Genomic DNA, 23,710 nt, shown 5'->3' with positions numbered 1-23,710 from the left:
TGTCTTTCATACATGATAATATTTCAAATCGATACACAGTAATGTTACAAATTCAGAAGAGTTGCAATCTGAAGCAGATATCTTCACGCCACCTCCAAGTCCTATGCCAAAAACATCAAGGCAAATACATAGTGCAGGCAGTACTTCTGATGAAGGGAAACCAACAAAACAACTAAGAGAGCAAAAGCAGACCTTTGGCTCTGTTGACCAGGCCTTAATTGACATACTGAAACAACAAAACAAAAGTGAAGATCTAGATGGAGTTTTTTCGTTTGCTTAGAGCATTGTACCAATTTTGAAGTCTTTACCACCAAAAATAAAATAGGCAAGCGAAAGTAGCTATACAACAATTGTTGATTGACTATGAATTTGATGAGTAGTTTATAGTTTGTTTATAAAGTAAAATAAGTTGAAACATGTTATGATGGAATTTTTTGCTGTCACAATACTTTCAGGGAATAAATTTTGGAAGAAAAAATGCTTGGTGGAGATTCTAAATTTACTTAGCTTATTTATCCATTGTGATTATGAAGGAAATAACTTTGTTACACTTGGTCAGGGAAAGTCAGGATTAACAGATAAACCCTGCTCACCTTGCAGCAAGATTTCATAATTTCGAAATTTCTTTCCTTTCATGCTCTTGGTATAGTTAGGCTTTCAGTTTGTGCTTGCATAGTTAATATAAACAATAGTAAACATTACAACGTTTACATACCTTAAGTTACAAAGTGACTTAGTATCTTCATCAAATGGATCAACTGTTCGCGAAATATGGTCCCATTGCCATCGTATAGTGCCTGATCTATAAAAATGATCCCTAAAATCGTCACGAATCTCTTTAGCATATCTTGAATAATTATTAGACCCGGCTTTAGGAATTGATCGTAACCCTTCTGTCTCTATGTTCTGACGCCACAACTCTTGTTCTGCATACCCACCTGGAAAATACTCGCTATCAAATGTTTTACCAAACATTAAAAAATTGTGAAGCACAACAACAGCTTTTGTGATTGCAATAACAGTGTCCACATTGGCGATAATAGGCCTTCGAAAAATGCGAAATCGTGATGCACAAATTCCAAACACATTTTGTCATTGTTTTCTTGCCCTTGACAAACGGTAATTCGCAATTTGCTCTTTTTTGAATAAATCCTTTTGCGTATAGCTTTATTAGGTACTCTTTTAGTGGGAATGCTTCATCACCAACAAATACAAATGGGAATTCTTTTAAGGTATTTCTTTGTGGTCTGGATTTTGGAATATTAAGTAGATTTTCTTCCATGGCTTGTCCAAGATGGTATGATGCAAAGACACCACCGTCGCTTTGTCTCCCTGCGTCTCCTATATCAACGAAAATGTACTCATAATTCCAGTTGAAAAGAGCTAGAAGCTGCGGGTTGTCTTATAATTAAAAAAGTATGATCCTGAACGTGCTGCGACCTGCATAACAACATGCTTTCCACCGATTGCTCCCACACAATTTTTAAAATTTTACCATTTTTCAAAATCATCCGCAATTTTTATCTACTCCTTTTCTTTGCTTGGGGCTTGCAAAAATCCTTGTGCCAACAAGGACTTCCATATTGCATTTACCGTTTCTTCCACAATTCCACTAACAGTATTTTTGCCCATTCTGTAACTATCTGCAATAGGTAACGAGATAACGCATAGTAACGCAGATTCTTTCACTAGCACTAATTGCTTCGCGTTTTAAGGATGAATTGGTGATTAACGGTCCTACTTATCCACGTAACTCCTCCAATTTGGAGGGGTCATCCTAAAATAACGAAAAGTAGCTCTCTATCAAATAATTTAAGATCCTAAACCAGGAGATGATATTCTCCTTTTACTTTTCTCTCTTTGTACATTTGACGAACCCAGAATCTTCTTTTAGCCACGCGAGTATTTTTACGTTTCATCCGCCTTTGCAACAAAAACAATAAAGTAGTTTGCTTTGTTGTAAGCGCCATATTTGTTTTGGTTGTAAACGATTTTAAATTTTACGCGCCAAATGTGAACAGCATTCTTCCGTTCGCAGCGAATAGATTTTTTAAAAATCTTCCAATTCGAACGACCACAGCGAATGACTGTGAACCAGCCCTAATATTGAAACCCAACTGAAAACAAATATTACAAAAATATAAAGCTTTCAGAAGATAAAAAGATTAAACAGGCCTACTACAAACCTCATGCACTGACCACACATAACCACTTCCAAAATGAAAAAATCTTACATTGTTTTTAATCTTACATTGTTTTTAAGCAAAAATCAATCGTGGATTGTTTTTTAAAGAATCGGGCGTCTTGATTGGTGTGCTACTACGCGCGAGCGGTCAAAACAAAGTCGGTAAAAATGTATCGCATTTGGTATCGGTGCGCATTTTAAAAATTGTGTGTTTTCGCAACAGAACGCGTCTTTCTCGTACACACAGACATTCATTATTAAAGAGATAAAAGCACTATTTAGATTTTTTTATGAGTTTGTGCAAGTTCCCTCATAACTCGTAGTTCCAACGACAGTTTTCAGGTCGGAGCTAGCTCCTATCCCTATTCCTGTGCTGTTTCACACGAGAGAAGTGCCTTGTTAAAAGTCGTACATAAACGGCGAAATAGTTATTTGAACACGATTGACAACCTCTTGTAGAGCAGCTAATGTGAGAAATGTTTTTAATCAATAGTTGTGATTCTGCTGTAACAAATGTTATGTATAGAAACAACAAAATACAAGGCTCTAGTTGTGTATCGTTTTAATAAAGGGTGTCTAGTTTGTTGCTGTTGTTGTGGATCCTTTTTGAAAGGTTTTGGAATAAATGTATTTATTATTAAACACTAATTAGACAGAAACTTGAGCAAAACGATCAGTATAATTTCTCTGTTGCAGCTTTATTTATATACTAAATTCATTTTCTTAATTTTAATTTATTACAAAAGTCTTGGATACTTACACAATTTGATTCGCTGTTTTAACTGCATCGAGGTTCAACTTTTCTTATTCTGCCTGTACCACACTCTTTCGCTATCCATGTTGATTAAAAGTGCGAGAATAAAAGTGTGCATCTATGAAGAAATAAAATAACAGAACCTGCTAAAACTACAATAACCTTTAAGTATTTCATACAACGTACATTTCATACAACTCAAACTTTCATCATGCCGAACTATTATCTTGATTCCTACCGTGGCATGTATCTGCCATTTTGAGGTATACTTATATCTTGATACTTGATAAACATTAAAATTAATGGTGAAAAAAAGTGCTGAAATATGTTTTGGTGACAGATGTTGACCTGAATCAGCGAGATGTATGTTTTCGGAGGATAAATTTAAACTTTCAACTGATGAAGCTGTCGAATTTTGAAACAAAAATAAAGCCCCTGATTGAAAGTTTTAATGGTGATGCTGAACATTTTTCTTCTTATTTTTATGGCTTACTAGGGGATAATCTTCTACCCTTAAAATTTGAAGATGTGACTTTAAGCAACATTTTATTAATCACATTTTAATTCATTTCTCAGGAACCGATAAAGTTATGGCGTCTCTTCCTGATACTGTTTAGGCGATTTCTGAAAATGAGCTGAAAAGTTTGCGATATATAGCTGGATATATTGTACATACGCTTCACACAAAATTCCATTTCTCAAAGAAGTGTACTGATGACAAAAAGCAGGCTATTTTAATTTAACAGGCGTGCAAAGTTGACTGTGACAATTCGCAGACATTAATCAATATACGGGACAGAGGTGGATTGTGGAGAGTGAATAAACAAATTCAAGATGTTTTTCGAGAATGTAAAAAATTATTTCGATCGAAAACATCACATTTCAGCACAACTTTGAAATGCCATGATCTTGTTAAAGATATGTTGAAAAACTGTTCTATTTTGTCAGCAAAGAAGTCAGTATAAACCTTCTGGAACATATGCTCACTTTGTATTCAAGTGTTCGGAGTTTTTCATATGCAAGAGATATGCGTGAAAACCACAAAGCTGCTAAAAAGGCTGCAAAAAAGAGATCACTTAGAACGGAAATAAAGAAATCAAGCAGCAGCACAGACATGGGACACTGATTGACTTAGTTCCAGGCATGAACTTTAAAAAATGTTATAACGGTTATTTTTATACCACACACTTAAATAGAAATTATTATTTTAACCCTAACCCTTACCTTACCAAGTAAAAAAAAATGCTATATAGTAATTTTTTGTTGCTTTAAATAGTAAATATTAAAAATATGTGAAATAACAAATAAAATAAAAATTTGTGGCTAATAATTCATGAATCAGACATTCGTCAAAATATATTCTGCCAACTTTTGCAGAAGAAAAACCAAATCCGCCAAATTAAATTTGGGCCAAAATTATATTTTTCCGCCATTCGCCAGATTAATGCCAATTCTACCAACACTAAACTTTGTAGAAAAAAATATTGTAAAAACAAACAAACCTTACCCTTGAGTAGTATTATGGATTTATCTACCTAATTCTTCAATAAAAATGTAAATTAGCATTTCCGGAGTGGATCATTAACAAAAGCCAATCTCTATTCTTTCAGAATAAGAGGAACTAGAGAATAAAACCAAAAAATAATGTCTTTTTAAATTTGTGGCTATAAAAGGATTAAATCCTCTGGTTGGTCGTATGTAATTTTTGTAATCAGGAAGTGTTCGCAGGCTTGGAAAAATCAGCATACAACTACCAGTTGTATGCTGATTTTCTCAAATCCAAATAAGCAGAAGAAGATTTTGCAGCCAGGTTTAGACAAAATTTTATAATCATTGGATGGTACCTGACACTAGTTGGTGAAGAAGATTGAATATACCTTTGTTGTTCTTCTGAAAATAATTTCATAAAGGTGGTACATCTTTTTTGTCGCAACCACTGAACAAAGTAACTAAATCGTTTTCATTTTCACTAATTGAGCTGTCAGTTGTTTGTACTCTAACCGATGACTTGAATGGTTAATTTTATGCGTTCAGGGGAGGTTTTGATAGATGCTTTTAACTTTGCTAGCTTAAGCATTTTAATTTCTTTCTGAGCCATAGATGGTTTAAATTTAACGTTATGTGCTGTATAATTAGCAAAAGAATTGGGTTTCACAGGTAAAGTTAAAATACTGCAAATATTTAAGCGATAATATTGATCTTGGTGAAGTTTCGACTTGAATGATTTTTGTTGAAATGTCAAATAATCAAACATTTGGGAATAACATGCTTTTGAAAGGATAATTCCCTGCTTTTAGCACAATCTGGTGAAGCAATACCAACACACAATTTATAAGCATTAAGTTCTGCTATAAAATTTAAAAGGGTTATAAAAAGACTTTTTATAGGAGGTGTACAATCCATTATTGCTAGGTAACAACCATCCAAATATTCTCAATGAAAACGAGAGAGATTGATAAATGAATATTTCATACTTTGGGATGGTATGGCCAGATGAAGTGAAAGTAACACTAACTAGTGTGTCTTGAATGCCAATATGCCAACAGCTGTTCAATGACAGTTTTGAAATTCGTTGACTGAAGTCAAAGAAGTTTCTATATATAGTGGTTGGGGAAGGAGGCGGCGAAAGATCTTGAATAATATTGCAATCTTCCCGTTTTTGAATCGAAGTGCTGGATCGAGGAGCTGCTGAAGTGGTTTAACAAAAACGTTTTTGTGGAAGATTGAGATGATGTAGCTCTCTTTCTTTCAAGATTTTGCGTGTTGAATAAACCCAGATTTGTTATGGGAGAAAAATGACATTCACATATATATAATTCAAATGCTACGATGCGTTTTTTCAACTGATCATCAATGAGCTTATCTTTCGTAATAATGCTAATAAGTTCCTTCCCCCATTTCTTGTTTACATCAGTAGTGGAACTTTAAAAATACTGAGCTCTTTGTTTCTCCGTGATGTAGGGCATTCAATAATAGTACAATTTTCGCCAGGCATAGTAAAAATTGCAATAAATAATCCAAATACCAAGCAAGAAGTCCAAACAACAGCACAAACAACAGTTAAATGCGCCATTTTGAAGTTCTGTGCAGGATCGGAGGTTTGGGCGCCAGTATCTCCCGCCCATAAAGACATGAGAATAATAGATCATTGTTTTTTAACAAACTATCTATTTTTCTTATGACTATGCTTGAAGAGACTGTCTGGTTGCAACTTTTTTCCTGTCAAATATGATATCTGTGACATTTTAGAGCTACATTCGTCTGGAGATGATCCATTTTTTGCATAGTCAGCATACTGTTTGTGTGACTACCGTATATCTTTACTATGAGTTATTTATAGTTTTTATTTTTCTAAAAATAACAAAACTTCATATTTAGTTATGCTTGGAAAGTTATTTATAGTTTTTATATTCCTAGATTTGAAGTTATGCTTAGGAAGTTTTGTACATTTACTCATATGCAAAAATTTTCATATATGATGCTCTTTAGAACAATCTTAGAACAATTCTTATGAATTTAACGGCTTAATTAAATTAAAACGTCCCTTATCTTGTGATATACTATTGTTCAAGAAAATGGAGATAGTTTTCAATTTTAGGGCAAATTGGAATAAAACTTTTTCTTCACAGCTTTCACTCCCTTATTTGAGCCTAAATATGCTTATCAAAAAACGTCTCGCAAAACGAAAGAAAAATGTTCGGAAATAATTGTTTCTTAGTAATTCCAAACTCACATTATTTTCTTCTTATAAGCAGTAAAGGAATTCAGGCTGAGTACGTTCTTAACATGTTCTTAGTTCTTAACAAAATAAAGCCTCGACGTTCGTATAAACAGGTTTTTTAAAAAACACGTGTTATGTCATAGTAATGTCATAGAAATGCCCTGAGTATTTAAATATTTATAAATATAGACAGAAAATGGTTTTGTCTGTTTTTATAAATACTTAATTTAAAGTTAATTGAAACTAGATGGACATTTGAAACATTGAACAAAAAAAATAAATACAACTTATTGACAACGTAACGTATGAATACCCGAAACGTTGTCAATACGTTGTATTTATTTGTTTTGTTCAATACTTAATTTCCTAGAAATATAAAATGACAAGAAAACGAGAATTGGGCAAAAGATAAGTAAACTTAAACTTAAAATCAATTTGATTTTTTAAAACTACTGTTGGTTTGGTGTGTGTGTATAAATTGGTGTCTTGTTAATTTTACGATGGGAACCGTGTTTTCCTTATTTGAGTGTGATGGTTCACACGAACAATATATTTCGTTTTCATACCTACATGATGCAATTAAAACAGGGTATGTTTGATACTATGGTACCACTGCTTATTAGATTTAATAAAGCATGTGGTGGTATGCACACTATGGATTATATAGCTCGAGCAAAATAAAGCGAATAATTAAGGAGTGTTTCATTGAAACCAGTCATTTAAGAGGTTCATTGACGAAAATCAAACTCATTTTGCCTTCAAACAATGAACAAGAAAATTGAGTTTAAAAATTTGTATCATTTATTTTGTGTTTTACTGAAAAAGTTATACGTTACGTAATATTCATGTGTTTTTTTTTTCTCTACTTTATCTCCATCTTTTAACTCGTCTGCATTTTTTATAAGAACCATGAAATTTAGTTTCAGCCTCGGGTGTTCTCTACTTTGTCACTAGTTTAGCCTGAATTTGTTCTTATTTTGTTCTTAAATTTTGAGTATTTTTAATCTATTTCACCGTACATTACTTTAAAATTTGTGTTTTTGCAGAAAAAAAATGAAATATCAGTAAAATTTTAGCCTTGCCATTGTTCTTTTTTTTTGTTCTTATTTTTCAGCAAATCTAAATCTCATCATTCTTATAAAATTGATCTAATAAAAAAAATTTGGTCTAATGAGAGAAAAAAGCGTATCCTTTTGACCCTTGTAGACGCATTAGGACTTGTAAAAAAATACAAGTAAGAACAATTCTTGTTTCAAGGATTTTAAGAAAGTTTTTACTTATTTTAAGAACTCTTAATGCTTAACAAGAATTATAATGCTTATTTTCATGGAACAAGCATTTGTTTTCTTAAAATAAAAATATTCTTTCTTAAGTTATTCTCGGTAAGAATTATACTTTTTGCTGTGGTATAGGATTGCTATCCTCATCATTATGACCTCGATCGCGAAGATCATTGCAAAAAAGTTCTTCAACTAATTCAAAAAACGTTTGCGGAGGAATGACCACCAGGCTTCTTGCTGTTGTGCGCAATTTTTATTTTGTTATGGCAATAAATATACGGTAACCGAATGGCAATGGAAACGGTCAGGGCGATTCGTTTCAGTTTTGTTTTTATCACATCAACATTATTTTGGGTTCCATATTGCATCTTATTTTAGTTCTATTTCCAAATAAAACTGATATTAAACATTCAAAAATAAAAATAGAATAAAAAACAAAAACAAAAATAAAAATTCCTTATGGCAACGATGGGCCACCATACACCTGTTGTTTTTAAAACAGAAGGTCTGCAACGTGCACTTCCCCAGCTGTTTCTAAAACAGTCATTCCCGCCAAAATATATCCTCTTTTTAGCTTAAGTGATTTCATTTATATTTCTCACTGGAGGTTTTATAGTTTTATCTAAATGTTCTAAAGCACGGTTTCCAACAGAGAGATTATGATTTGATACGTGTCATTAATCTCGAATATATCCCTTGCTTCCATGGTCAAACTTTCTCTATTTTTAATTTGCCCATTGACAAGTTTAATTTTATTTTCCTCTAGTAACCTTTGCCACCTCAATGAATTAGTATATGCCTACTGGTATGATTGCTAGACTAGTACAGTACTACCTAGTACATAAATTAAAGCACAACACATATATAACACAAACTCTCTTGTTCCTTGCTTATAAGGGAAGTCCAACAAGCACATGCGCATAATACAAATATCAGTTTTTTTACGTAAATCTAAACCTTTGTTGAAAAATCGGGGAAAACCCTTAAGAACAAATCTGTAAAACTAATCTTTGATTTCTGAATATCCAATGGATGCGTTATTAATTTAAGTTATAATTTAAGAAGCTGATCCCTGATTTTTGTAAGTGCAATTGGTGCGTTGTTGATGTTGCCACAATAGCACTCTATTTTTCAACCATTAGTTCAACTTTTCGAAATGACACATAAAGTATATTATTTCATTGATTTGTTTATTCACACTTTTAATTCAACACCACCATTTCTTTTCTTCAGAAAAAAAGGTCAAGACGAACATTCAAAGTTTGCGAACCAATTATGGTTAAGAGCTTCGCAAAGAAAAAAAATCCATGAAAAGTGGAACAACAACCAATGAAGTTATGAATCTAAATGGCTACATTTTAAATTAATTGATTTTTCGAGCCTAGTAAGTACTCTTTTGTATTTTAAATATAAATATTTTGCCATAATTATTGAAATATTGACAAAAGTTATTACGTTCTTTTTTTGCTTTCATTGAACAATTATTTCCACTTTTTGTGATCCAATGGCTTGATTAATGTAGCTTCTTTTCTCATTTTTATCTTCGACATACAGAACCGGCAACTTTATATACAAATGCATTCTCAACAATTCTGCGGGTTATGTGGGGTTTCATTGGAAAGGCCTTGTCAGCACCGATATTACAAGGAACCGTTGTTTTCATATCGTCTAGAGTGCGTAATTTGGAAAACATTGAGAGAACTATTTTCAAGAGCTTAGAGTAACTTTACTGAAGACACCGCCAATTCTCCCATTGAAGCGAATATCGACATAAATGAATCTGTAGTATGGGTCTACTAACTCCAACAGAACGATACTAAAAGTACCCTTGTAGTTAAAGCGGTAAAAGATAGGTCGAGGTGGATATTTCATTCACGTGTTTGCCGTTTATTGCTCCGGTGCAGTTAGGAAAATTTCATTTTTCTTCAAAATATTAATCTACTTTTAACCACTCCTTTTGTGTTTTCGATACCTAAAAAAATGACAGTAAAAATTTATATCATTTTTATTTGAACAGCGATACTGATTAGCCGCTGTTTATTGAAGAAAGAAGCGCGACAAACGACTTTTACCAAGACGTAGATGACAACGCGTTTGAGAATTAATTTTGGTTGTAATAATGGACTGGCCCCGAAGTCTACTAGTGGACCTACAGCCACCGTAAGAAAAAGGTCTGAGCCTGTAGAAATGAATAAATTCGATAAACAACAAAACGCCTAAGGTTCTTAGTGACGAAAATGATGCTTACTGAAAACATCTACTTTATTGGGATAAATTTTCGCGGGGATCAAATTTCGCGAATTTTGGCCTAATCTTCAAAATTAAGCCCCGCGAAAATCTGGATAGTAGCCATCCGCGAAAATTTAATACAATTAGCTTTCCAATTAAGAAGGTTGCCAAACAAAGAGCAGCAATTTGTGCAGTTGAAAATACAAGAAATAAAATTTAATGTTTTCTTTCATAAATAATAATCCCCCTCAACCAATATCAACCACTAGTTGGTCTACGTTGTCAATATTACGACAATCTAAAATAAACCTACTATCATTTACTCCGCTACAAAAAGAAAAGAGTTTCACTTCTCAAGAGTGAAGCCATTACCAACCACCACATATAACAAGTGGTAGGTTCATTTTGTGGCATGTGGCCTTGTGGTTATGGAGTTCGCTTCGTAATCACAAAGTCCGTGTTTCGGTCCACAGCGCGGAATATTTAGCAATATCTTTACCACAGCTACGGTCAATCCATGCCATGTTAGGAAAATCGGGTAGGCAAGATGTAAAACAATGGAACTTTTTCACCAGAAGAATTTAAACAGAAATTTCCTGTAATATTAAAATAAAATCATATTTTTTTTTTCGCTTGTATGTATAAACATACAGTCGGTTTAATAAGCTTTTTCATAGTGAGAAAGTCTAGTAGGGATATCTCTATTAAACGCCCCTCCCAAAGAGGCGTTAGTTTACGGATATACCTGGGAGAGGGGGTCGAAAATTGCCCTGCCGTCTCACTGACTAACTATAACCTTTGTAGGTTACACGATTAAGTGCTAAATTTTAGGACTCAGTACATATTTGGTATGACGTCATTACAGTCCCAAAATAAGGTACATCTTTGAATAAAGAAGGTGGTCTATTGTGGCGTCATTCCCGATACCCGCGACTTGATCATATTACTTTTCAACGTGAAATGAGTTTGTGTTAAGACGCTCTAGAACGGTACTAAGTTGCATCACTTGAGCGTAAGTAGTTCGGGATTTATGTTCGCGAGCCAGGTTTACATGGGTCAAAAAAGCCCAGGTATAATAACGATCACGCTAGAATTATGCTTGTATAGGTCTTGCTTATAAAGAAAAGTGTTGAAGACGAATTCACAAATACTAATCTAGTTCTTTTTTTTTTCGCATTACTTTTTTCCAACATTTTCGAGGAGCGTTTAATACAGAAATATTCTTAAACGCCTTTTTATGAGTAAAATCAAATGACAAGTGTGTTCTCGCTCAAGTTGTTTAAGTGATTAATATCGTTTATTTTCGCGTGTCAATGACCGTGATTTTTATAGAATTTTGTTACTTGATAACTGCAATAAGACATACGCCCTGAACGTTTATTAGAGGATTTACGGAATCCACAGATGTTTTTAAACATCTTATTGATGGAGTGTTGTAACTCATTTGTTTAATTCAGTCGAATTATTTCATTAAACGTCTGTTAGTGAAAAGTCTTAGTGTAATTGAAATATAAAAGAACATTTTGAGCTCCAACCTCGCTGGTTTAACTAACGGTATTTGGGTTCAACACCATAACTTCTCCTTACAAATGCGTCAAGTCGGCAAGTAACATTTAACTTCACCACCGCTTTAATAAACTTCGCTATCACTATCGGGTGATGTTTCAGACGCAGGCGTCGTGGTGTAATGTCGCTGTGCAATGTCACTGCATTATTTTGCTACCAATCTGTGCAGCCTTTGCAGCAGTCTGTCTTCTTCTTCTTTTGTCATGACTTTGCTTTACCATATGAAATGATGATAGGTTTGTCGTAAAGTTTGTAACCATTACATAATAGTAAAGCCTGTACGGCTGTGTCTTCGTCTAAAAGAATAAGAAATAAGAGAATAACCAAAGCGCAAGTTCCCTAATAAACGAACGAACGAACGAACGAACAAACGAACGAACGAACGAACGAACGAACGAACGAACGAACGAACGAACGAACGAACGAACGAACGAACGAACGAACGAACGAACGAACGAACGAACGAACGAACGAACGAAAACGAAAAAAGCTTAAGATATTGACAAACAAATTGTCTGGGTTTTGTTAGGTAGTTTATTATATGCATGTTCTGTATAACCTTTAGCGAATCCACAATTCGAAAATATTTCGCGAGAAAGGTATACGCAATATTTGAAATTTGAATGTTTTTGCAAAATAAACGCTCGTGATTCGTGATTAAAATTTGTCGCAGAGAAAATTTTTTTGAACAAATGATGACAAATGAGGATGTATTTTTCTTTGTTTTACCCTATACGTTCATGAATTAGCAATGAAATAACTTCCTTTCCATGTTCTTAACTATAAAGTGGCCTATATCTTTAAGAAGAAAACCCTTGTGGCGTTACTCCTCCGAAGTATATCTGAATATATTAGAAAAAGTACAACGTGACACTTCGGTTAGCGTCTCGACCTCGGGTAATATTTATATTGTGTCTGTATTAACAAAAAAATCGAATATACCAGAAGACTTTTATTACAAAAAACATTTTAAATATTTTTTTTTCATATTAACTTCGTTCGCCATTTTAATTTTTTTAATACGCTGGTAAACTTTTTATTCCACAGAAACGGGAGATATGAACCAAAGACGCCTTCGCAGATAGGCGAGTGATGATATCAATTATTTTTATTAAGATTTTTCGCGAATCGACGGTTTGGAAAGTTTGTACTGGTGAATAAACTTTCACGAATGGTCATTTTTTTGAAGGTTCGACAAACAAAATTTCCAAAAAAAAAATTGCAAAATTCGCAAAAGTTTCTCTGATTAAAGTAAATAACTTCAATCTTATTTTTCTTACCGTGGAAGGTTACAAAAGCTTGTCCATGCATTCTTCCAGACATAATTTTATATTCAACGTCGGATTTATCTTTCACATAATAACGTGAAAACAACCGAGCAAGATCTCCTTCTTTAACTTCTCTTGCTAAATTTTTTATGTATAGTACCTAAAGAAAAAAGAGAAACAGTATTACAAAATTTCAAACTGTAAAAATATTAGATAGGAAAATGTTTTAAGGGAATCAATCCTTGCAGAAATCAATTTGCGAATGGCCTTGCTTCGTTAAACTGTGGTCATAGAAGTCAGTTCTGTTTAATCTCACAAACTTCTCTCAGAAAAAATCTTTGCATTAAATAAAAATACGATTTTGCAGAATAAATTATCGCAGTGGATAAAATTTGAATTCCTTTTGTTATGGCGATAGTTAATGAAAGTTTTTTTAATTTTTGCAATCAATTTAGGGGAAACACTTGTGGGATGGGTTTTTTTAGTGCTTTAGATTTTCATTAGGTGTCAATTACAGTAAAAATGTTTCACGGCCGTCGTCTTTCTTATTGCCTCTAGGAATCTGAATTTTTAGTTTTTTGTCCACTTCGGGCGAAACTAAATTTTACGGTAAGGGGCCACAATCGCAAAAAATGTATATAAATATATACATTTTATAAGGTATTCCCGACGAAGCCGAATCGTGAACATTTTTTGAGATCCTTTTCGGCTTTAATAAACACAAAAGGGTATTAAATAAAATTATTTTTGTTATAAAACTAAGACATGCAGTGCAGCAAAAGGAAGTCGCAGCTTGGCTTGGCACACATTATAAAACAGGTCTTATCAGTCAAAAAACATGCTAAAGTTAGCATAATTTTTATTTAGTTAGTAATAAAAATTGGATTAGTCTTGATATTATCTTGCAGTGAAATATTTTGAAAAGTTTTGTCGGGAATAAACGTAAATTTAGAGGGCTGTGACAATGATAAAAATGACCAACCTTACTTGGTATTCCCGCTTTATAATTTTTAAACTTTTCCATCTTGAGAATATCCGTTAGACTTATTCGATTTCGAAAAATCAGTTCTTCTGGAATACATTCGACACGTTCATTGATCGACGACAACAAAGGCCCAATGAACAGGTCCCCATCTTCGATTTCTTCTTCTTCTTCTTCCTGATCTTTATCCTCATTTGTCTTAAAAGCTTCGTTATATTCCCTTAAAGTTGCAATTACTGGATCATTCGTAGGATATTCTAAATCGATATATATACATCTTATATATTAAAGCCGTATTCCGTCTGTCTGTCTCTGCGCGGACCCCTCGCTGAGTTAGAAAATGATGTTACGGAAACACGAATATCAAATGCGATATATTTATATCCACTTTGTTGCGACTGGTAAATATAAAGAACGGTGAACCCGTGGATTTTTCACGGGCATTCCCTTGCGTGAGTAAAACTGTGAGTCCACGACACGGAAATCACGGGTCACTTTCTTATGACGTGGCCGTACGCTAAAATTTAACTAAAAAAAATAGGGATGTACTGCATAGAAATCGCACATAAGGTGTAAATATATAACCCGCTGCTAATAACGATATAAATATATATACCCTTATGCCAAAAAACTCTATGTTAGCATATATATATAGGTATCGCTACATATGAAACGGTATTAGATATTCACAAAGCATACGGACTGTTAAATGAAGTTTCTAGCATAAAACGGAAATTGTGTTTACGAAAAAGATGGCTGTTCTTTTTGAGTATTCTCTACTCTTTCATTCAAAATAAATCTTTAAAAAAACATTTGAAGAAGAGCATGGTTTTATAAATTAATCATAGCAAGGTTCTGTAAGGTTTTTTCCTGTTTTATTTTCAGTTTTGATTATATTATTGTTGCCAGACATGTTTTATAGCTAGCATCATAAAAAGCCAACCACAACCAACAACTAGCTAGCTAGCTAGGAATATATATATATATATATATGTAGCCATGTTCTTTATACCTAGCTAAGTCTCCAGTTTATATTTAAGTGACTAGCTATTAGCTGCTGTAGCTAGCTAATGCTAGCTTTAAACTAAAGATTCCCAGTATATATATTCCCACAAAACACATCAAACGTTATTAACCCTGAAAATTTTAAACATTTTCCTGGGTTTTTTTTGGTTTGCGAAGTTCTTTTCCTCCAAATATTCTGAAAATAAAGTTCAGAAATTACTTATTTTTAAAATGTAAATTTAATTTGTTTCAAATTGTGGGCAAAAACCTTAATCAGCATGCTAAAAGAACTGACTTTTCTTAATTTAGAATTACTAAACACAACCATTTTCTTACAATTAGTGTAAACTTTTGTGCGTATGGCTTATATTTAATACACCAAAAGAGCTACTCTGTTGATTTCAATTTTATACTCTTTGTTAGCTATTTTTTTCTTCTTTTTGACATTTCTGTTTTACCACTCAATTTTTACATTTTATAAGTTATTTGGAACAGAATGGTATGAAATAGACCAAAATACCTGATCTTAGTTGTTTTTAATTTACAGGCTGTGTCTGTGAAACTTTAAGGGGAACATTTGGTGGAAGACAATGGCATGACATATACTGATAGAACTGATTTTTGTTGTGTTAGATGTTATATCTGAACCTTTTTGACATTTTATGTTAATTTTGCGAGGAAGGACCATATATATATACACAGAAGAAGAATTCTATTTGCAAGCTTTGTTTTTCTATATTTTGTATAAATTCTTACTGGGGAGGACTCCGTGCAATATATCGAAATGACTGATCCTTCTCGATTTAAATTTGATGTGTTCTAAATCGTATATAGTTTTGGAAATTTTGTGTAAGATTTAATGGGTAAGGGCTAGATGCAATATGTCAAAAAAACTTTTTTTGTTGAATCAGAAGCACTCCCTACAACCATTCTTTTTTTTACAGTTTGTGAAGCTTTTGTGAGGAAAGAGTGTATTAATATTATCGAAATAACTGATTTTTGTTGCAAACTGTTTTTCTTTGGCATTTTGGATTAAAATATTGTTTTAGAGGGCATATGCAGTAGATATATGTACTGAAATAGTTAAATTTTGCAAACTTTGATTTTGTTGTTACCTCTCATTTTTTACATTTTGATTAAACTTTTGTGGGAGACCGTGTGTTGCAAAATTGGTGCAAAAATTAACATAAAATGAACTTATATACAGATTGATTGCTGTTGTTTAACATGACTCATTATGACTTATATATATATTTTATGAAAATTTGTGACAGAATACTATGTGAGATTTGAAATTTTGTTTACTTTATTGATGGTAAAACAGCATGCAAATTGCTAAAAGGACTTTATTAAATTTAGGTTTAAACACCGTTATTTTGTTGGCATTTTGTCTAAAGTTTGGTGAGGAGGGACTGTATGCAATATATCAAATAATGTTTTATTGCATTATAATTTGTCCTTGCAAATCCCTTTTTTTACACCTTAGATAAAAAATTCTGTCAGAGGCACAATTTATTGTTTATTTTTCACATTGCGTGTCAACCTTTGGCAGGGTTTGCAATAAACTAACTGATTTTAACATATACAATGAGAGAGATTTGTGTTTGACATTGATCAGCTTTTTTGTATATATGTGGCGTTTTAAGTGATTTAAATTTTATGGGTGAGATGTATGTTGAAATGCTTTTGGAAACTTCTTTCCGAATAATTTTCGCATTTGTCAGATGGTCAGAGCAAGTAATTTTAGTAGATTTAGATTTTAAATGTCACATAAATACTGCAGTTGTTGAAAACCTTTAATTTTTTTGGTCATTTATATAATAATGCAGATGTAAGATGCGCACTGCTGTATTGTTTGTTTTTTGATGGACATATATCTGCTACATAAATTAAATGGAATACAGTGGATTCTTCCACGGGAAACAGCTAGTATAGTAATAATTCAACAACAATTTAAAAAACTATTTCATAACTGCTGTGGTAGTGTAGTGGTTGCGCAGTCGACATACAATCATAAGATTGCTGGTTCTTTTTAAATCAATTTTTGTAACGCAAAGAAAGGGGGTGAATATATGCGTACCGAAGCAAGCAGGGAGGGTCAGGGCCAAAGCATACAGGTGCTAACAGGGGGGTCGGAAAATGAGCAATATGGTGCATGCGTAATTTACGGATGTCTCGCTATGTAAAAGTAAAGTTCGTCGAAGAGAAACTCAATCTTTAAAAAATAATGATAACTTTCTTGCCAATAAAGAATATTGATAAAGCATTACCCTGATTTCCAACTAAATGTACACATGCAGGCAAAACAAATTTGTTAGAAAGAATATAAAGCGTTACCATCTGTTACATTTTTTACAATTTTTTTTGCGGGAATAAATGCATGTAGGGAATTAACGCTTTAGAGAGCAGGGCTTATTTTCGAACGAGGGCCTAAAACACAGTCACTTTGGGAGGAAAATTTGTAAAGGATTTTATTTTCGCAAAATTTGCAGAATTTTGCGAAATGGTAAGATGCAAAATCTGGATGGTAAGATGCAAAATCAGTATTGTGGTAGCTTTTTACAACGCAGAGATTTTCAATTAAACAACAAAGAACTCATTAGCTTTTAGATCGTACTGAAATTAAAGTATGAAAAAAAATAGCTACAGAAGTACTCGCAGAGATATATAAGAAAATTTTGTGGTAGACATTTTGTAGATTAGAGCCAAATCCGCAAAAATATGTTCCTCAAAAAAAAAAATATGTTTCTGTAATGCATATATATAGTGAGCAATTCGCAAAAAAAAAAAAAAAAAATCAGCGTTACCTTTCGCCTCGTGTTGTATCAAATGTGAAAATGATAGTTTTTCCACCCCATGATGTGTTGCTAGCTCAGTTTCGAGTTCTCTTCTATTGACAGACACGCAGCTTTTGTATTTATCTTCTTGCTGCAGTTGTTCTTTATGCTGAGAAATTTTCTTTTCAATAATTTTCATCCGGAATCGATATGATTCATCGTTTGATTTCTCCTGCTGTAAAAAAGGTAAAATTGCATAGAGTTATCATATTTGCTAAAGAAACAAGCTCCCTAATCACTGAACTACCATTACATATATATTTTAACATTAAAATTTTTAAACAAGACACATTTTCAAATCAGAATCACTTTTTCCACTTTTCGTTTTGTAGAGATTCAGTAAATAGTTTAAAACACACATTATTGCCTTTATTTATTTTAAGTGCTGTTAAATTTAAGGTTCATCACATCAGCAGAATATGTTTGCAGAGGTGGAAAAAGTTACATTTGCAGTCTTGTTCACTTTCAAGAACTATGGAATCAACACATTATCTTAAAAACAACAAGTTCTTAATCACTCGCCCTCGAAAATCTGAAATATCCTCATTCAAATAAAATTAAAGAAATTAAAATCTAAAATCTTGCTCCGAACAAATTTTACAGATTTAAATTTTTAAGCACACAAACAGACCAACAAAAAACCAACATTGTAAAGCCAACATTACACTAGACATTTTTTGTGAGATTTTTATTTAATACTGTAAAAATCAATTTAATGCCCAGCTGCTCATTTAAAATTTGACTTTTAGGAAGGGTGCTTACTTCAGGGAAGTGGTAAATCAAGAGGGAACTGCAAATAAATCTCATTTTTGATAAATGTTAACGTTTACTTTTAAGGAAACCATGTTGATTATAAAATATAATATAGAAGATATAATATGTAACAGGTATAAGTAAATGCCCAGTGAAAATACGGCTAAATTTCAACTCCATCAATGAAACAATAGTGAAAATAAACGAAAAATAGACAACATATTTTTATAAACAACTTATTCATTTTATTTAGCAACATAATCATAAAAAAGTGGATATGATTTTAAAAACAAAAAAGCCATTTTTGTTTTTCTAACTTTTAAAATATTCGAATACGCGCTAATATGATAGTGGTAGCTTAATCGGAAATTTATGGTTAGAATCATTGAGGTCCAATTTCCCAATTTTAAGAATAACATTTCTTTATCAGACACAACATTCAAATAATATTTACTTTTACAAACATTCTCTCCAAGAAATTCGTGGCAAAGTTATTTAATCATGTAATATATTTTTTAATAGTTTAAAAACACATTATTACCGATGTTTATCAGATATTTGGCTTTTCACATGGTTATTCACCTAAATTTAGTTGTTTTTTTTTAATTCAATCATTTCTCAATATTTTGATAATTATTATGAATCACTTTTAAGAATTATTTAAGGCTCATAATTTCAATTTTCTGAAAGTCGCAAAACCGAAAATAAAATGATGTTTCTTTTAAAATAAACGTATACCTTATCTGTTTTCAACATTAAAGCAACTTCTTCCTCTGTTAAACCATGACCTCTTAAAGATGTTTCCTTCTCTTCATACGCAGTTAACGTCTTAAATTCATTCAAAGTTTTCATACCAGCCTTCTTAGAGGTTCCATCTGTTACAACAACACCATCTACAAAATTCTTTGGACGCTTCAACTCTCTAAAAATATATTCAACAATTTGACTGTAATTTTTACTTAAATTTCCTTTCATTTGTTGATTACACATCATGTACTAGAAATTTGGACAATCATCCTTAACCCTAGTCAGTCTGTGGTTTTTCAAACATATTGTGACAGGCGGATTCTTGTCCCTCCATAGGGAACGAAATTCTGGTCCATACATACGGAACAAAATACTGGTCCCTACATAAGGAACAAAATACTGGTTCCTACATAAGGAACAAAAAGGCAGCAATAAATTTTTTGTTATGTTAGCCCTTTCTCTGTGACGTCATAGGAAGCTTAAAATATGTCCAAAATACCACTATCTGTTAAAAATTCAATTACTTTAGCTCTAGAGAGTTTTTACTTTCCGTTTAAAGTTTTTGAGAGCGAAATAAAGTTATTCAACATATTTTCTGTTATTTAAAATGAAAAAACATGAAAAATTGGCTGATTTTTCTGGTAAAATAAAAAAAAGGGAAATGGGATTAATCACATCCAAAATACAAAGAATGATTCCCCTTGAGAAAATAAAGTTGTGTTTCAAGTTTCAAAGATAATCGTAACGAAAGTTATTCTATTTCCTGGATTATAAGAATTTTCTAGAAATTTGTACAGGTAGTTTTGAGTAATAGCCAATATCTAGGGCTCTGAGAGGTATGAGACCTAAAAAAAATGACACGCATGTGCCTAATATATAAGTATAAAAACGTGGTAAGTTCATAACCATGCAGCATAGCAAAAAAAAATTATAAAAAAAAAGTGGGGGATCTGCTACACCCCTTCCGCAGACTGAACAGGGTTACAGTTTGGAATTTTTACTAGGAAGACGTTTCCTGTCAATGGAGCCACTATATGCTATACATAATCATCTCATTATTGTATTAGCAGCCACCATAAGCTTTAAAGAAAAAATTCAATCTTACTTTTCAACGCAGGTGTTTTTGCATGTTTGTTTTTCCAGAAGTTTCTTCACATGTTCCTCAGAGAGAGTTGATTGTTTCTCAGTTGGAACTTCACCATATGCCAGACGGTGTGAACGTTTTCTTCCACTACTGCTGTTCATATTTGTTGCCTGTATACTAATTTAGAAGTCATTAGAAGTTACCAGAAAAAAAATGAATTGTGGCATTATATTTTTGTGCATACAAAATTGCTTTCCACATAAAGAACAAGTCTTCCATAGAATCTATATCCTTGACAATAGTTTGGAATCATTTACAGTTCATGCGCTGGAGCCTTGTTAAGTAAATGCAATAACAGTAACCTCTTGTGCATTGTATTATGGTTAGCCTCAATAGCCATAAGGAATACTTTAATAATCCCACAAAGAAGGTGGTTTTTTTATGCAACTCACATATGAGCCACAGAAATCTCTTGAAGCTTACCTACCACTTGAAAACAAGTTTATTTCATATGAAAGAGCTTGAAAAGTTGTCTAGGAATCTTTTTGAGAATTCAGGATTTTTGACATGAAGAATTTAGGGTCTAGGTGAGGTGTTGTTTTTAATGGCTTTACAAAGGTATATGATAATGTTTTAGCTAGTTACGCTGGTATTGAAATGGATGGTAATATTTAATCATTATATACAATTATCATTGATGATCACAGCAGTTGGTTTTCAGCATCAGGGAGATGTCATTATTTTGCATATAGCTAGTGAAGCTTCTGGGCTTCAGTCACCAATCTGTCAAAAAAATATGTTCTTAATTTGTAATTGCTTTTACCCCATAGGAACAATCATCAGTGCATTATAGCCCAAAGTTGCCAGGAACAGTTTCGCTCAGAAAAAAAATGGCGCCCTGCTTAGTTTATGAACTGTTTAGATTTTCTTAAATGTACGTACCACTCTTTTTAATCACCAAAATTTTGAGCTGTTCAATATTGTCAACTAGCAAGGTAATATTAACCTCACCTCCAAAGGCAGTTAACCAAAAAAACAAGAAAAATACCTTTGTAAACAAGTTTTTGGACATAAAATTTAAAGTAATGGACAAATATGCTCCTCACAATTATATTTCACCACCTACTGTTTAGCATAAAAACTTAAAAAAGTGTAGTACGAACATAAAAATCTTTTCAAAATATTAATTTGCATACCAAAAGTAACAGTAGATACACACAACAAATTTGGTCCTGATGCATGATTGCTCCGTTCATTTCATAGTCTGAAGAAGCATTTCATAACCGTACGTAACAGGTATACAGAAAGCTTGCTTAAAATTATTTCAAATGTATACAGTTTCTGTAATTGAAATAGGGACAATTATAGCTAACCACTGTACATCATTTTACATTTAATTGTGCAATTTCGAAAACAACTGTTAGGTTTAATGTTGTAACAGTACCAAAATTAACAAGCAATATCAGTCTTAACTAGATGTTGAATATTTAGTGTAGTGTACAGTCCTTATTTTTTGACCATGATCATTTAGTTTCCCTGAATATTTATATTGGTCATACATATTTTGTCTTACTGAATTAGATGCATTTGCCAAAATTAAATAAGTATTTGTAACTGATTTCCTGTTGGTATTTGCATTATCACGTGGTAACACACATTTATTAATGCAAAAACCACCATTTTCTGCCGTATGTATCACTTTTATTCCCTGCTATATCTTACACACTAACTTCTTTTATCAAAACTCACTACCAACACAATTATAGTATATACATACTATTAACCATAAAACTATGCCAAAAAAAATAATAAAAGGGTCGGACAGATTTCTGCAGATCTGAAAACCAAGTGTTACGTACGCCTTTAGACAAATTAGTGACAGAAGTCCTTCTAATTTCAAAATCTTCAGAACCAATACAGGTTTTACGTGTGTGATACCAGAATTCAATTCCTTCAACATCAATTTGAAACAGAAAATTGAATGTTACAATAGCCTCTCGTAATTCCAAGCTACGTTAGAGAAATTGGGGAAATGGCACAATATGTGGGTTGTTGGATGGTGCTATAGGGGAGTTGTCAGGTAGAGCACAAACCCTAATTGGTTGGCAATAGATTCCATAACTCAAAATGAGGAAACAAAATAATACATCATATCTATTTAAACACAGCTTTGAGTTACGTCGTAAAAATATTGCATAATGAACTTAAAGCTGGAAAAAAAGATCACCTCGCTTTGTGCATAACTACCATTAAGAAAAAGGATGTCAGGATAATAAAAATGTCCAACAAGTAAGAAATAATAATTACAATAATTTCAGTTTTTTGATAAAACAAAAAAGTACGAGCTTTTTTGTTTTTGATAAACAAATTAGTTATATATAGTTCTTCTTGTTCATAAAAAGTGAGTACATGAACAAAGAACGACGGCAAGTTTACAAGTGGAAAGCTCAGTGGAAAAAATTGTGAACGTAATTTTCTAATTTTTTTTATTATTATTATGTTAAAATTCTGATGAAATTCTAAATTTATATACCATTGTAAACAGAAAATACTTTGTATGGTTCAGTTGAAGACGCCCTTCGAATACTTCTAATTCATGAGCTAGAACACACTGTTTGGTCTTCGCCGAAATATTATGGAAATACCGGTACTTTTATCCTGTTTCAAAATAGCGTATGTTATTTATCCTGCATATCATATTTTTCGTGTATTCTTAAATTTCCACGAGAAAAAGCACGAAATTTTATGGAGTAACAATGGTCTTGGGTACACTGGTGTACCATTTATGGTACTCTCACAGAAAATAAAAAAAACACATGCTAAACATAAATCCAAGTTTTTAAAGACTGAAAATGTGACTGTGCAGACTACACAAACTTCAACCTCATTATCTTCTGTCTTATGTCATTTTGCATATATATGGGAATATACAAAATGTAGTTTCATATCCCGTATATTATAACAAATTGCCATTAGAAGAGTATTCTTGTGTTTAGGCAAGAAATGAACATCAATGCTGCAGAAACTACGTGAATGTACAAAACACCAAAAAGTTTGGTTGTGCTTTTAAAGTGGTTATGAAGGAGATTTGTTTATTTTATGGAGCAGAAGGTAATTGATTTTCTTAGTTTGATTTCTAAATACATGAGAAATAATTCATTGCCGATTTAAATTCTATATATATTTTGCACACTCTATAGATTTCAGAGTATACTACTTGGAAAAGACGAACCGCTGCCTCTCACTTGAATGAACTGGTTAAGAAAAGGAAAGAAGTTGGTAGAGTGGATCGAAAAATA

General features: G+C 32.5%; 1 protein-coding gene across 1 annotated transcript; it reads right to left on the bottom strand.

Moving 5' to 3' along the window:
* Nucleotides 1-11,650: 11,650 nt before the first annotated feature.
* Nucleotides 11,651-23,331, bottom strand: LOC130629295 (RNA-binding protein 41-like). The gene is made up of 6 exons (XM_057442448.1): nucleotides 20,433-23,331; nucleotides 19,319-19,502; nucleotides 17,798-18,002; nucleotides 13,986-14,242; nucleotides 13,016-13,163; nucleotides 11,651-12,031 (listed from the first exon to the last, which is right to left on the bottom strand). Exons 1-6 carry the CDS (start codon nucleotides 20,570-20,572, stop codon nucleotides 11,937-11,939), a joined length of 1,029 nt encoding a protein of 342 aa, XP_057298431.1. The 5' UTR covers nucleotides 20,573-23,331; the 3' UTR covers nucleotides 11,651-11,936.
* Between the last annotated feature and the right edge of the window lie 379 nt (nucleotides 23,332-23,710).

This window comes from Hydractinia symbiolongicarpus, chromosome 15, assembly GCF_029227915.1.
Source record: "Hydractinia symbiolongicarpus strain clone_291-10 chromosome 15, HSymV2.1, whole genome shotgun sequence".
Lineage (NCBI taxonomy): Eukaryota > Metazoa > Cnidaria > Hydrozoa > Anthoathecata > Hydractiniidae > Hydractinia > Hydractinia symbiolongicarpus.
The sequence above is the reverse complement of the archived record's forward strand: the minus strand, read 5'-3'. Positions and strand labels throughout refer to the sequence as shown.